Raw genomic sequence first — 15,779 nt, forward strand, 5'->3', positions numbered from 1 at the left:
CTAACCTAATATTCATAGACAATAAAGCTTTTTTTGCCTCAAGCATCAAGTTGATTTCCTAATTATACATTATATTAAACTATATATTCAGACTGACATACTTTTCTTTTTTTCCCCTTTAGACTTAAAGTCTAAAAAATAACAAAAAAGTTGCCATAATTTTACATTCAGCAATTTAATATTTTTAATATTTATATATTAAATTTATATATTATATTATATTAATATTTAATATATTTTTACATAGAATTCACTGTAATTTAACATATTATTTTGTATTTTCCTTTGCATGAAATTAATTATAATATAACTTTTTTTTTGCATAGAATTCACTGTAATTTCACATATTCTTTTAAATTTTCCTTTGCATAGAATTAATTTTAATTTGACATTTATTTATTTTACATAGAATTCACTGTCATATTTCATTCAAGACCCTTAAGCAAATATAATATAATATTGTAAAAAAAAAAAAAAAAAAAAAAAAAAATCTATAATGTCCAATGATATTAATTTACAGATTATAACTTTTATTTTATGGTTAATATTTGTAATAAAATATTTTTTGTATAGCATTTGCACTTGTAATCTAGACAAAAAAAACAAGAAATATCTTGTAAAATACTACATATAATAATTCATTTTACAGTGTATTTATTCCCCCACTGGGTCCTTTTTTTCCTCCAACAATATTAACATTTGGAGTAGATTAACAGCCTGCAGAGTTAATGTTAGTCACTTGTTTGTGAAGCTGTGATGTGAGTCTCTCCACTTTCAGAGCAATCAAACGTTGAACCCGCTGACCGTAATCACCAGAGAACAGCTGATTACCACCGTGACTCACCGTCACTTTATTCAGACACAAAGTGAGACTCTGAGAGCTCCGACAGTCACACAGGAAGAGAAACATTCAGCATCCAGCGACATCTGCCTCCACTATTTATATCACGCCTTCCTTAACGAGGTTAAGAGGAGCAGCGCGCCGCCAAAACAAACACAACCAGTGTGAGAACGACACCACACAACTCAGAAACCAATAAAACACACAGTCACAGTACTGTAGATATGATACAGCAGGAGAGAGATTCATTAAATATTGTTAAGATGTTTATGTTCCTTGTCAGGATGAATTGAGAGTCCTTTGGGGATCTCTTAACAGCAATATTAAGGTTTCTTAAAAAGCTGCTTTCTATATTTAGTGGACAACAGACTGAATCTCAACAAATTTCAACCACAAAAATATGTTAAATATAAATGAATATGAATTGCTGTTATTAATATTTTTTGATATTGCAACGTTCTTTCTTTCGTTTGTTCTCTCATATGTTTGTTTGTCCATTCGTTCGTTTGTTCATTCATTTATTTGGTCCTTTTTCTGGTTGGTTGGTTCTTTTAGTTGGTTGGTTGATTGGTTGGCTGATTGGTTGGCTGATTGGTTGGTTGGATGGTCGATTAGTTGACTGGTTGGTTGGGTGGTTGGTTCTTTTGTGATTGGTTGGTTGGTTGGTTCTTTTTTTTGCTTGGTGTAGTTGGTTGGTTGGTTGATAAGTTGTTGGTTGGTTGGGTGGTTGGTTCTTTTTTGTTTGGTTGATTGGTTGTTGGGTTGGTTGTTTGGTTAATTGATTGATTGGATGGCCAGATGATTGGTTGTTTTTTTGTTTGATTCTTTTTTTTGGTTGGTTGGTTTCTTTGGTTGGTTCTTTCATTTGCTTGTTTGTTCTAATATTCTTTCTTTCTTTCTTTCTTTCTTTCTTTCTTTCTTTCTTTCTTTCTTTCTTTCTTTCTTCCTTTCTTTCTTTTTTACTTTAGGAACAAACCGATCACACACTTTTAAAATAATGTCTATCCTCAGGGTTGACCAAGACCACCACGAATGTGTTAACGTTAAGTTTGATATTGTGCATTTATGTTTTACTTTTACTCAAATAAGTAAGATAAAAAATAGCCCAAAACTCCAAAGAGTTAACTCAAAACAGCAGAAAAACAAGTGGACTTTTCTCAGGTAAACAATGCTCCTTCTCAGGGTTTATACTTGGTTGGTTGTTTTGTTGGTTGGTTGGTTGGTTGGTTGGTTGGTTGGTTGTTTTGTTGGTTGGTTGGTTGTTTTGTTGGTTAGTTGGTTGGTTGGTTGGTTGGTTGTTTTGTTGGTTGGTTGGTTGTTTTGTTGGTTGGTTGGTTGGTTGGTTGGTTGATTGGTTGTTTGAATGGTTGGATGGTTGGTTGGTTGGTTCTTTCTTTCTTTCTTTCTTTCTATACATATTCTGTCATTTTCCCCCTCTCAGTCTCCGTCAGTGAGTGGAGACGTCAAATTCAACCAACAGAAAGACATTATAGTAGATAAAGAGGTTTTTATTACACACATAAAGTTTGTTTGCTTCATGATAAAGGACCAGAGTCCATTTGAGAAGTCGAAAAGTGAGTAATTAAACCTCAGATTTAGATTTATTTGGTCAAATTATTGTTCCCAAGGTCAAAAACAAACCCATTTTTACTTTGTGTTGGGCTGAAATGTGACTTTATGAGTCTGATATAGAACATAAAGCTCTCGGGGCGTCTCGCAGCCTGAATTAAATAATATGAATTTAAAATAATGTCTATCCTCAGGGTTGACCAAGACCACCACGAATGTGTTAACGTTAAGTTAGATATTTTGCATTTATGTTTTACTTTTACTCAAATAAGTAAGATAAAAAATAGCCCAAAACTCCAAAGAGTTCCCTCAAAACAGCAGAAAAACAAGTGGACTTTTCTCAGGTAAACAATGCTCCTTCTCAGGGTTTATACTCGCAGCAAGTTCAATCAAAGTGAGATTTCTTTATGCATAAATCATTTCTGTTCTGGCTCCACGCTGCAGATTGATCGCGCTGCTGAGTCCCAGAGCTCCTCGTCCTCCTGACCTCCACCGTCCGCCCGCAGGCTCTGACCCGGCTCAGGGACTCACGCCGCCGACTCTCCGTCTCAAATGAGATTGGTGGAGGAAGTGTCTGGCCTCCGTCTCTGTGAGAGGGCGAGGGGCTCGCTGATCCGGCAGGACCTCTGCATCGAGCCGCTGCTTCTCCAAATGAAGAAGAGCTGCTCGGGGACACCTTGAAATACTTTACTAGACACAGAAAGATATTTCTCCTGACAGAAGTCTTCATCCAGCACGTCTGTGGAAGTGATTTATTGTCTCCTCTCAGTCTAATGGACAGAAAACACTCAAAATGCACATTTACATGCTTATTTTACTACATTTTGTCTGGATGATCTGTAGATTTCTCCTAATTTAACAAACATCAGATAAAGCTTCCTTCCCATATTTAAACAGAACATTTCAGGGAACTTGTTATACAAAAAAGTTTTGTATTAATGTTCATAATAACCTGGGAAAGTTTCATGATGATATCTATTATTTAAAATTTCAACCCTATTCACCTGTAGTGAATCATTACCATTTTTCTATGATTTCTTTGTAGATTTTTTCATATTAAATTTATATTTTGGAACAGTCTTCCCTCCACAATAAGAGAATGTCCCACTTACTCTTATTTTAAAGGAAAACCAAAACAATGGCTCAAATCACATCAAAAGTGTGACGACTAACTGGACTTGAGACGACTTGAACATTACTTTTTATTGCATATATATATATATATATATATATATATATATATAATATCTGGTCTGGGTCTGTGTGTGTTGTGTTTATTTTTTTAAGGACTACGAATGCAAACTGGCAGCTTTGCTATAATCCTGCATTTTTACAGATATGTTTTCGATGTTCATTAACCCTCTGAAGTCCATCTATTAATTGAAAATTCACATATTTTATTTACAGTAATAACTTTATTTATATATGATATGTAGACAAGCTGCACATTATTGAAATGTGTAAGTACATTTTTGATTACCTTGCCTATAGAAAATAAGAAAATACAATAAGAGTAGGTAAGAAAATAGTAGACTAAAGTTGATTAAAATTAAAAACAAGTTGCAATATTTCTACTACTGGCTGAAACACGACCTTAAGGACTAAAAAAAAAACACCTGATCAGCCACCAAATAAATCTAGTGGATTAAAAATTAAAAAAGTAATTCCCCAGAAGTGAAACTAGTTCAGAAGCTAAACATTGTACTTGAGTAAATGTGTTTGTCTGACTGACCCTGGAACACACACACACCCACACTGGGGGTTTGAATTAATGGAAATAAAATATGAATTTGGCCCGCAGTCCTAAAAAAATGATTGCTGCACTAATAAAAAAACAACTAAAAAACAGCAAGTGCAGCTGCAGATAATGACGGCTGCTGGTTGAAGCACCCGGACATGTTTCAACAACAACAACGCTCTCACACATCGAGGACTCTTCAAAATGTCATTCAGGAAACTTTCAAAAGGTTAACAAACACTGTGTGCAAATGTTTGGCAATTTGCTGTGAATTAGGCGGCTATAAGTTTAACCCAGGGACAGAAAAACACATTATTATTATTATTTTTGTTTTTTTTACCATGCCTGCCAGCTAAAAACTGCCTGATTATTATGGTCCAATTCTGCTCGTCCATGAGTTTTATCTGTCTGAAAGAAAAAGGTTAGTTTTAATCTATGTATAAATTAAGATGTGGTCAAATGAGGACATTTAAAGGTAAACTTAAATGCTTGTTTAATTAAGAATATATAGAATTGCACAAAAAAAAGTCATACAGCCCGTTCAGCAGCGGGGGGATTTAAAAGCAAACAAATCTTATTTAAATTAAATAAAATATCTCAACTCTGAACCATCTAGTGGCCTGAAGATCAATCTTTAAATAATAACTAAATGTTGATTTACTAAAATATAATTATATATATTATAATTATAATTTTAAAGTTAGTTCATAGGTTTGATTTTTAATTGGGTCACTGAATAAAAATATTTACGACTGAGTACAAAACAAGGTTTAATTTGCATTTCTAAAAAAATAAATTAAATAACATAAAATACAATAATAGACACATAGATTATTATAAAAGATAATAAAATTTGTTCTGTAGTACTATAAACAGTATTTTTTGTTTTTCAGCAAGTCAGCACAAAACAATGTTTAACTTGCATTCCTAGAAAAATAAAATTAAATAAATAAATGAAATAAATAAAATAAATAAAATAAGTTAAAGAAATGAAATAAATAAAATAAGTAAAATAAATAAATAAATAAAATAAGTAAAATAAATGAAAAAAGTAAAGTAAACAAATAAATAAGTAAAAGAAATAAAAGAAATGAAATAAATAAAACAAGTCAAATAATTAAAAGAAATAAAAGAAATGAAATAAATAAAATAGGTAAAATAATTAAAAGAAATGAAATATGTAAAATAAATGAAATATGTAAAATAAATGAAATAAATTAAATTCATGAAATAAATGAAATAAATGAAATAAATGAAATAAATGAAATAAATAAAATAATTGGGTATTGAGTATAATTGAATATTGCTGTATTGAGAATAAATAAAATAATAGAGACATTGACAAATAAAAAATAATAGTGCTGTATTGTACTATAAACGCAGTCAACAGGATGTTTGGCAGCTGTGACGTCAGAGGTGTCATGGCGGACGGCTCAGAGTCACAGAATTGTCCGGGTCACAGGTTTGGGTGTAACACCTGTCCAGCCGGTGGCGCTAACCACATTAGCATCGTTATCTCCTGTAAACAGGTCAACAGACGCCGAGAAATGGAAACTAAGGAGGAGCAGCTAACAGGTAACGGCTTTAAAAGGTCATTAACGTGTTTAACCGTTGACGTTAACAGTTTGAAGCGGTAATGTGACTCATATTAACGTTAAACTTGTTGTAGTTCAGATAAGCTAACTAGCACCGCGGCTACTTTAGCCTGCTGGCAGCCTTAGTTTGATTAAAACAGACACAGAATTACCAAGAAAAGACACGAAATTATTAAAAAAAGACACAGAATTATATAAAAAAAGACACAGAATTACCAAGAGAAGATATAGAATTACCAAAAAAGACACAACATTATTTTAAAAGACACAAAGTTACCAAAAACCCCACAAAATTATTTAAAAAAGACACAAAATTATTTAAAAAAAGACACAAAATTATTTAAAAAAGACACAAAATTACTAAAAAATACACAGAATTACCAAGAAAAGACAGAGAATTACCAAAAAAGACACAAAATTATTAAAAAAGACACAACATTACCAAAAAAAGACACAAAATAACCAAAAAAAGACATAAACTTATTAAAAAAAAGACACAAAATTATTTAAAAAAGACAGAATTACCAAGAGAAGACACAGAATGACCAAAAAAAGACATACAATTATTAAAAAAGACACAAAATTATCGAAAAAAGACACAGAATTACCAAAAAAGACACAAAATGATTAAAAAAAGACACACAATTACCAAAAAAGACACAAAATGATTAAAAAAAGACACACAATTACCAAAAAAAGACACAAAATTACTAAAACAGACACCAAATTACCAAAAAAGACACCAAATTACCAACAAAAGACATAAACTTATTTAAAAAAGACACAAAATTGCCAAAAAAAGACAAACTTATTTTTTTTTAAAACACAAAAATACCAAAAAAAGACACTGGAGTGATTGACAGGTGATGCCAGGTGTCATATGACAGGTTGGGTCGAACCATCCTGGTATGGGGGAGACTCTGGGTTTTTAGGAGAGTTAAATTGAATAGCCTACTGAATATAAAATTCATTTTATGAACTTATACTTATATTTTCCTAAATTATTTATTAACTAATTATTTTTTTTAAAGATTTTTGCATGGATGCTACTTTTTGTATATTTAATTTTTTTTTTACTGGTTTAGTCTAGAAAAAGTACCCTTATTTATACACTTTATAGTTCAGTTGTGTTTGTTGCAAGTTGGGAAGCTTTTAGAAATGTTAGCTGCTGTTTTTGTTGTTGTTTTTTTTTTTACTATTATTTGACTAAAACTTACTAAGAAAGTGCATTTTTTTAGGTCATTTGAGATGTGAAGCTTTTAAATATATTGGAAGACTGACTTGAATACCATTAGAGTAGAAGTATGTAAAATTAAAAACACTGATTATGAATCCACCTCTCACAAACTGCAACTATTCCAATAATTTATTCATTTACCATCAAAGGCATGAAATATTTTGATAACCAATACTTGAACTAGCTGACATTAAGAATCATTTCCTAAATTTCATTTGTGGATAAATTATTGAGATCTTTTACTTAAGTCAGAGTACTGATATATAGGAATATCAAAGTAATGACTGCCCATCACAATTATCCAGAGCTTAAAGTGACTCAGTTTAATGTCTTATTTTGTCCGATAAACACTATAAAAAGCAAAATTATTCAGGTTTTTTGTAATTTAGGACAAGAAAAAGGTGCAAAGTGTCACATTTGAGAAACTGAAACCATGAAATGTCCCAGGCATTTCTGCAGTAAAAAGGGACTTAAAGGATTTATAGATAACTTTATTTACTTTTTGGTTGTTAAAAAGAGGAAAAAGTGAAATATTTATTAAATGTAGTCGAGTTGAAATACAAACTCCTCAAGTAAAGGACGAATACTTCAAAGTTGTACTTTAGTAAAAGTCCAGTCACCTGCTGAATTATGTGACGAAATTGTAGCCACCTTGCAGACAAATATACATTAATTTGCTATTATTTTCATTTTTGAGTAATGCATTTCATTGACAAGTTGACTGTTTGATGTATAAAATCTGAGAAATTTGCAAAAATGACGCCTTTGAATCGAGGTTATTATAGTTAACGAAAACTAACGAAATAACGAAAACTAGAATTGAAAAAACATTTTCGTTAACTGAAATTAATATAAAAACCAGAGTTTTAAAAAAAAAAAATAACTAACTGTATTTTGTGGTTACAAAACTAACTAAAACTAACTAAAATTATAGTGAAAATGTCTTTCGTTTTCATCTTTGTCAACTTTTTTCATCCGTAAACCTTTTTGGTTGATATGAAATCTATTTCATCTATCTGGTTTTATGAATTTATAAACTTATTGGGGCTGAGATGGATCAGACAAAGGAAATAAAGGAAACATTTATTGTGACTTTTTTTGAATCTGGCACCCAACAAATACCATCCATCCATTCTTGTCCACTTATCCGGGGCCGGGTCGCGGGGGCATCAGGCTAAGCAGGGCATTCCAGGCGGCAAATACCCAAATAAATTACAAAAAAACTAACACTAAAACTAATAAAAGCTAAACTAAAACTAAGCATTTTCCAAAAAATAAATAAAAACTAATTAAAACTAGCAAACTCACTCTAAAAATTCATTAAAATTAACTGAATTTGAAAACAAGAATTGACAACGAAACTAAAACTAATGAAAAATCCAAAACTACTGTATTACAACCTTGCTTTGAATGGAATCTTTTGTCTGAACGACAGTCTAAAACACATAAATATTCATTGTTCTATCAATATTTGACTGATTTGATTGGAATGATTGCAGATTAATGTACTGTTAATCAATTATTTGAGTAACTGTTTGAGCTTGAAACAGGTTTTTGTGATGCGTAGTGAGTTTCTGGGTGATTCTCATGAACATGGTGCAGCTCATAGCAAAAATCCAAGAGCAATGAATACATATTTTCTTTGACCCTTTATAACAAATACAATCTAAAGTCACTGTTTAATATAAATTTATAATCTATTTGGACATTTTTAAGGTATTTTCTGACATTTTTAGAGACACTGTGAGCTAAATTGGTTACCGTAACACATTTTTAAATAAAAAAGTTATTTTTTGTTTTTCTTTGGCAAGCACTTAAATATGCTCAAGGGTAGCTGGTATCATCAAGATGTAATTTATTAAAATAAACATATTTTAATGCAAACGATTCTATCATTACCGTAACATTTAACCATTTTTTTCTCATCAATTTTAATTCAGATTTTGTTCTTTATACATTGTTAAAAACCATTATGTTTGATTATATTCTATTAAATTATACATTTTAAACAAATGTATATTTATTTTTATAAAGTTTATTAAATATTTTAGTGTGGGGAAACCATAAAATTTGTATCTGGACTCATTACAATAATACATTTGTGAATCAAAAATATGTTTAAAAATATAGAAAATATTATTTTAACACAAAACAATGAATTGTGCCTCATTATGGCTATATTGTTCATTCATATAAAAGTGAAATATATTAATGAACATGGTGCAGCTCATAGCAAAAATCCAAGAGCATAGAATACATATTTTCTTCAACCCTTTATAACATATACAGTCTAAAGTCACTGTTTAATATGAATTTATAATCTATTTGAAAAAAATGTAAGGTATTTTCTGACATTTTTAGAGACACTGTGAGCTAAATTCATTACCGTAACAGATTTTTAAATTAAAAAAACGACAAGTTTTTTTTTTCTTTTCTTTGGCAAGCACTTAAATATGCTCAAAGGTAGCTGGTATCACCAACATGTAATTTATTAAAATATAAACATATTTTAATGCAAACAATTCTATCATTACCATAACATTTAACCATTTTTTCTCATACATTTTCATTCAGATTTTGTTCTTTATACATTGTTAAAAACCATTATGTTTGATTATATTCTTTTAAATCATAAATTTTTAAACAAATGTATATTTATTTTTATAAAGTTTATTAAATATTTAAGTGTGGGGAAACCATGAAATTTGTATCTGGACGCATTACGGTAATGAATTTGTGAATCAAAAATATGTAAAAAAAAAAATATAGAAAATATTATTTTAACACAAAACAATGAATTGTGCCTCATTATGGCTATATTGTTCATTCATATAAAAGTGAAATATTTTAATTTCATAAAGTATGTCCTTATAATCTTCACAGACAGAACTTCACAGTCAGAACTTGCGCCTCAGCCAAACATTCTGTTCAGGGCTTACTCTCTTGTAAAACATGGACTTTCTCATAAAACTTTGAATGTGGCTGTTTTGTTGGCCGACTTCCCTAAAATATCAGCTCCCCTCACTGTGTTTTAGGAGCGAGTCCAGCAGAGTGGTTTCTCAGGAAAGCCAGAGCGGCCCTGGCAGTGGCTATAATAAAGAACAAGCCCTCGGGGGTGAGTGGCAGGGAGTACGCTGAGGCTTCGGCCTGCAGGTTGAAGAGCCAGGATGAAAGCTGGAAGGATAAAGCCCAGGGGCTGGAGCGGGAGCTGCTGAGGCTGCGGCAGGAATTACTGATCACCAGAGTGACGTCACACACAAAGAGCACCGCGGAGGCAGCAAGTAGGCCTTTTCTCATCTGTGTAGGGTACTAAATATTAGTCAAATATCAGGCTTTAGGGTGTATTTCAGTAGGGAGAATAACGCTTTGAAGTTCGGCTACATTTTAGGGAGGGGAAAACTAGCATTGCAATTTTCAACCCCTTGACCTTTGATCCAAATATATCTAAATTCAAATTGGGCTCTATGGGTAACCACGAGTCTCCTCTTTACAGACATGCCCACTTTATACTGATAACATGCAGTTTTTTGCATGCAGTTAAACTGTTTTGTCCTCTTGTAGAGAATGGATGGCTGAGACACTAGATTCACAATAAGAGGTTTTCTCAGCAGGAAACAACACAACACCAGTGCTGCCATACAATCATACAAAATACACAAATCTACTAAAAGTCAAAAGTTTCTGAAACCAGATCACAGCATGGATTTTTCTCTCTTGGAGTCTGAATGTGGGATTACTGGTTACTGTCAGCCGCCGTACATGAAGCCACGCCCACTGCCACAAACCTGCCCCGCACTTCACAATAAAAGCCCAATAATGCAATAGTGCAAATGCCATGAAGTTAATTACTTTATTTACAATCATTAACCAGAACATGGAAGATGAAATCTATAAATGGATACAATGGGACATTTTTTTCTTTACAGTATTATTAAATTGCTTAATATCTTGAATGTTAATTCCATGTAAAAATACAAAAAGTACACATCATTTTGCTGAATGTAAGATTCAGAAGTTAATGAGTGAGCTGGCCAAACACAAAGCCCTCAATACTCTGTTGAGCAAGTTTTATTTGCACATTCGTATCCCATACACCGCACAATAGAGGTGGGAATCACCAGAGGCCCCACGATACGATTTTATCGCGATACTTGAGCCACGATACGATATTATTGCGATTTTAAGCATTTTGCAATATGGTGAGTATCGCGATACAATATATTGCGATTTTACTGTTTAAAATTACTTATTTAACTGCAGTTTGTGTCCACAAAATTAAATTAAATCAATAATTGTTTTGTCAAATAAGTCTTTTTATTCCTCCACAATGAGAGTCAAACCCACAGACTGACCAACAAAGTATTCAGTCAAACTGAACTGAACTGATATCAAACATGCAGTGCAACGTTTGCTCCGGTGTGACTTTCATGTTCTGCTCGAGTCTAAAGAACGTGAGACAGACGCTTCCAGTCTTCTGTCACACAATGAGCCGTTATAGTCACATATGAACTGCTGTGTATAGGTTTGATACAGCTGTGTCCGTGAAATAACGTTGCGACGGAGTCACATACCTGGTTCCAGTTTCTTTACCATGTAGCTAAAACCATCGTTTCCACAACGTTGTATGGCCTCAAGTCTTTGCACATGAAGCAAGCAATGGATTGTGTTATTTCCTTTGCGCATTCTGAATTGAGAGGCAGTTTTGTCGGCTGGTTTCTCGGTAGCGCTGATGTAGCGTTAGCTTTGGCGTCATCAGTTAATGCTATCTCAGGATGGTGCCGAGTTAGATGAGCCCGCAAGTCCATTGTATTCCCCGAGTATTTTTATTTTCATGCGGCACTCCTTGCAAACTCCATGTGTCATTTCTATCTCATTCGTCCCTTCCTTGTTAAAAAAAAATCCAAAATAAATCCACACGCTTGACATTAACGCGGACGGGGCTCTCCTCATTTATTATCTCCGGTGCCGCCATCTTTGTTGTACCAACTTCTTCTGTCATGCTGACCATCACCTCTACTGACCTCACCAGAATAATACTCAACAGCACCATCTAGTGGATCAAAAAAAGCAATTGATTTCATTTTAAGTACCAAAGAATTCACTTCATATTTTCCATTAATTATGACAAAAAAGTATCGATACTTGGCGGCCATGAATCGATATTATATCGACACGCAAAATATCGCAATACTATGCTGTATCGATTTTTCCCCCACCTCTACCGCACAATCCCGAATGGCTCTTTTACAATACAACAAAGCCCCATACACTGCTAGACTTATGACTGTTACACTTTTCAGCATTGGCTCTTCAGCAAGACTCAATGCAGCCCTATCTTCCTGCCCTATGCATCACATCAGACCCCACTGATCCACATGTTCCCCTCAATTATGGTGTTATCAGAGTGAGTTCCCACAAGGCCTCTCGTCTTGAATACCAAGTAGGTCGCCGCCTACTTCATGCCCCACCATGCAGGAAACACCAAATTTCATTCACAGTAGTCACATGTTCCTCAAAGACTTCAGGACGTCTTGAACAGAACGATGCTGATCGTCTATTTCTGTTGTCCTGCAGCCACAGAGACCTTCACTGGTAAAACCTGCAGTGGGTGATGATCATCATAACTGGTAAAATATGGAAACATCTTCTCAGTGAAAGTGTGTGTGAAGGTGTGAATGTGTGTGTTAGTGTCAGCATCAAAGAACAACAGCTTTCCTCTGTTCCAGTCCAGATTCACTCTGATCCTCTGGAGCTTCTTCTGCACTACGAGAGCAGTTCCTTTATCTGATGGTGAATGTGATGAGTATTTACCTTCATAGTAATCTATTCTCCATAATCCAGACTCTACGACTCCTCTCCTCTGGACAGACTCTGCTAACACACCCAGATACCACCATTTATTGTCTCGAACCTCGACCTCCCAGCTGTGAGTCCCTGAGTTAAAACCCTCAGAGCCCAGAACAGAGCTAAAATCATCAATCCTCTCTGGATTTTTAGGAAGCTCCAGTTCCTCTCCTGGTATCAGACTGGTCAGATCTTCAGACAGGGTGAGGCCTATACCAGCAGTGTTTAGGTCCAGAATGACAGGACTGTAGGAGACCATGTCCTTCATCTTGTTCCAGATGTTGAAGGCCAGGTTGCCCAGGTGTTTGGCCTGGTCTATCAGAGCTCCTGAGGGCAGCTGTGGATCCTCCAGCAGGGGGCGCTGCTGGACTCTTTCCACTGCAGCCTTGTAGTTCTGCAGGAATGAGACGTGTTCAGCTCTCAGCTGGTCCTCTGTGGCTCTGACTGTGTCTGAAAGAGCTGCTATCTTTCTGCTCAGAGCCTCCATCTTCTCCTTCATCATCTGACTCTTCTGCTCCTCTTCCTCCCACAGTGCAGCCATCCTGGCCTCCTTTTCCTCTTCTAGAAACTGGTGAAGCTTCTTAAACTGCTCCTTAATCTGCGTCTCTGTGTATCGGGCCTGGCCGTGAATGTGGTCTGCTGTTTGATCAAACTTCACTTTAACTTTTTTAAAAACCTTTAACTTCTTCTTTAAAGGCTTCATAGTTTCTTGAAGTTTCTTCTTGTGTTGTTGTGCAGCTTCATCGATGGGTCTGAATCTGTGGTTGGTGTGTTCTTCTGAGTCTATGCAGATGAGACACACTGGCTGCTGATGGTCCAGACAGAAGAGTTTGAGTTTCTCAGAGTGCAGACTGCAGAGAGCCTCTGAAGCTCTCTGATCTCTCTCCTGTAAGAAACTCTCACACAGGTTCTTTAACGCCAGGTTACAAGGTGGTTCACTCATCGAAGATTTCTTACAAAGTGGACACTCTCTGGTTGGTTTCTCCATCCACCAGCTCTGCAGACAGTCTCTACAGAAGCTGTGGCTGCATGACAGGATGACAGGATCTTTATAAATGTCGTGGCAGACAGAACAGCGGAGATCGTCCTGTAATCTGGAAGCCATTTAGTCTCTGAGTGAAGCTGAAAACACAGCAGACAAACAGCTCAGCCACTCCCTGTTCTCTCAAAGTTACTTTACTTTCCTGTAAAACTGTCAGTTCAGTTTGTGGATTCAGCAGCTGGGTGAAGTGGAGCTGTTCCAGTATTCCCAGTAATCTCCTGAAGTTGTCCTCTTTCAGTCAAAGTGGAGGTTTTAGTCTGAAGCTGAATCTTATCGTCCGTCTCTCAGAGTGTGTGTGTTTTTGTCTCAGTGAGGCAGAATAACAGCCTGTTTCCTGGTTTGTCTCAGGTGAGTCAGCTGAGGGGCGGAGCTTGAACACATTTGTTTAACAAATTGAGTCTCATTCCAAACTGGTGATTAACTCTGAGCTGCTCTGAATGAAAATAAGTTCTGTGTTTCCCCACGAGTCTCTTTACTGACATGCTGTAACCTGCAGTAGTGTCCTCTTGTATGTGAATCTTTGTGCATCCTGGGGTCCCTGACCATTACATTACATTACATGTCGTTTAGCTGACGCTTTTGTCCAAAGCGACTTACAATAAGTGCATTCAACCTGAGGGTACTAGACTTAGACCACAGGAATCAAGTAAGTACATAACTTTAAGTGCCAACTGTAATCACTACGGGAGTGCTTTATGTTAAAGATGAAAAGAAGAGAAAAGAAGAAGAGCATTTTTTATTTTTTAAATATATGTTAGGTGACCAAGACTTAACCGAGGTATTCTTGGAAGAGATAGGTCTTCAGCCTGCGGTGGAAGATGTACAGGCTGTCTGAGGTCCTGATGTCGGTGGGGAGCTTGTAGAACCTGATAATGTAATAAATTCCCGTTAATGTAATAACCCCGTTAATGTAATAAAAATCTGCACTTGAGTCCAGTGAAAATGTAATAAAACCTGATAATGTAATAACTTCCCGATAATGTAATAAAGTGCATTTCCCAATAATGTAATAAAGTATTACATTAATGGGAGGTTATTACATTATCAGGTTAGCCTTCATTTCTCAAGTCCTGATGATGTAATAACTTCCCGATAATGTAATAAAGTGCAGCAGACCACCCATTACTTGAGTTCAAGTGGTGATACTGTGTAGGCAACTCTAGCTCAAGAGCTCTAGCGCCACCAACAGGTCAAAGTTGAATGTTTATTAACTTTTGATCCGTCCATCCGTTTTTCACAAACGAGGTATCCATGACACACAAATGCATTCCACAGCTTCTTGAAGTCTAAAGGTGCTTGGCCGTGACAACCAATCAAACTTAATGGCTAAGTCGCCAACCAGGAAGTTAGCCCATTTCTCAGCAACCCTTTAACATATCTTAACCAAACTTGGTACATAGAGTCATGACATCATCCTGGGAACACCTAAACAATTTGGTGAACTTTGACATCTAGGGGGCGGTGCAATATCGAAAATATGTTTTAACTCCTATATCTTCACATAAGTGGATTGCAAACTTATTTTTCAATGTCTGGTGATATTGCCAGACCTCTCGAAATAGCTCTAAAACTATTTTGCACATCAGAATTTGGCTGCCATTCTGATCTTTGAGCATCCTGGTGTTAAACTTTAACTCTTATTGACATTAAACCGGCTTAGAACCTAGGAAAAAAAACTGGTCTCAACCAGCCTTGGTGCCATCCACTATACATGCCCCTTCATCATTGCTTGCAGCCTTTATACGTTTTTGGAATGGATTATTTTGTATTTCAAACTATATGTAATTACTTGTGCCTAGTGCTTTCAGAACATTTTCACATAATCAACAGCAATATTAGGCTACAAAGCACTGCTCAAACAGTGCAGTAACACTTTACTTTTTACTAAGTACATAGGTTGGATACATTGTATT

The 15,779-nt window shown here is 34.9% G+C and overlaps 1 protein-coding gene across 3 annotated transcripts in view; it reads left to right on the forward strand.

The window, feature by feature from the left end:
- The first annotated feature begins 5,488 nt into the window (after positions 1 to 5,488).
- Positions 5,489 to 15,779, forward strand: part of mei4 (meiosis-specific, MEI4 homolog (S. cerevisiae)) — a 99,632-nt gene continuing 89,341 nt past the window's right edge. The window contains exons 1-2 of one of the 3 annotated variants that reach the window (XM_059357011.1): positions 5,489 to 5,723; positions 10,016 to 10,261. In XM_059357011.1, coding sequence (XP_059212994.1) covers positions 5,540 to 5,723; positions 10,016 to 10,261 — 430 coding nt within the window. In that variant the 5' untranslated portion in view covers positions 5,489 to 5,539. The remainder of the gene's footprint in view (positions 5,724 to 10,015; positions 10,262 to 15,779) is intronic. The other 2 variants (XM_059357010.1, XM_059357012.1) reach the window with 2 other exon arrangements.

Source organism: Centropristis striata, chromosome 18 (assembly GCF_030273125.1).
Source record: "Centropristis striata isolate RG_2023a ecotype Rhode Island chromosome 18, C.striata_1.0, whole genome shotgun sequence".
NCBI lineage: Eukaryota > Metazoa > Chordata > Actinopteri > Perciformes > Serranidae > Centropristis > Centropristis striata.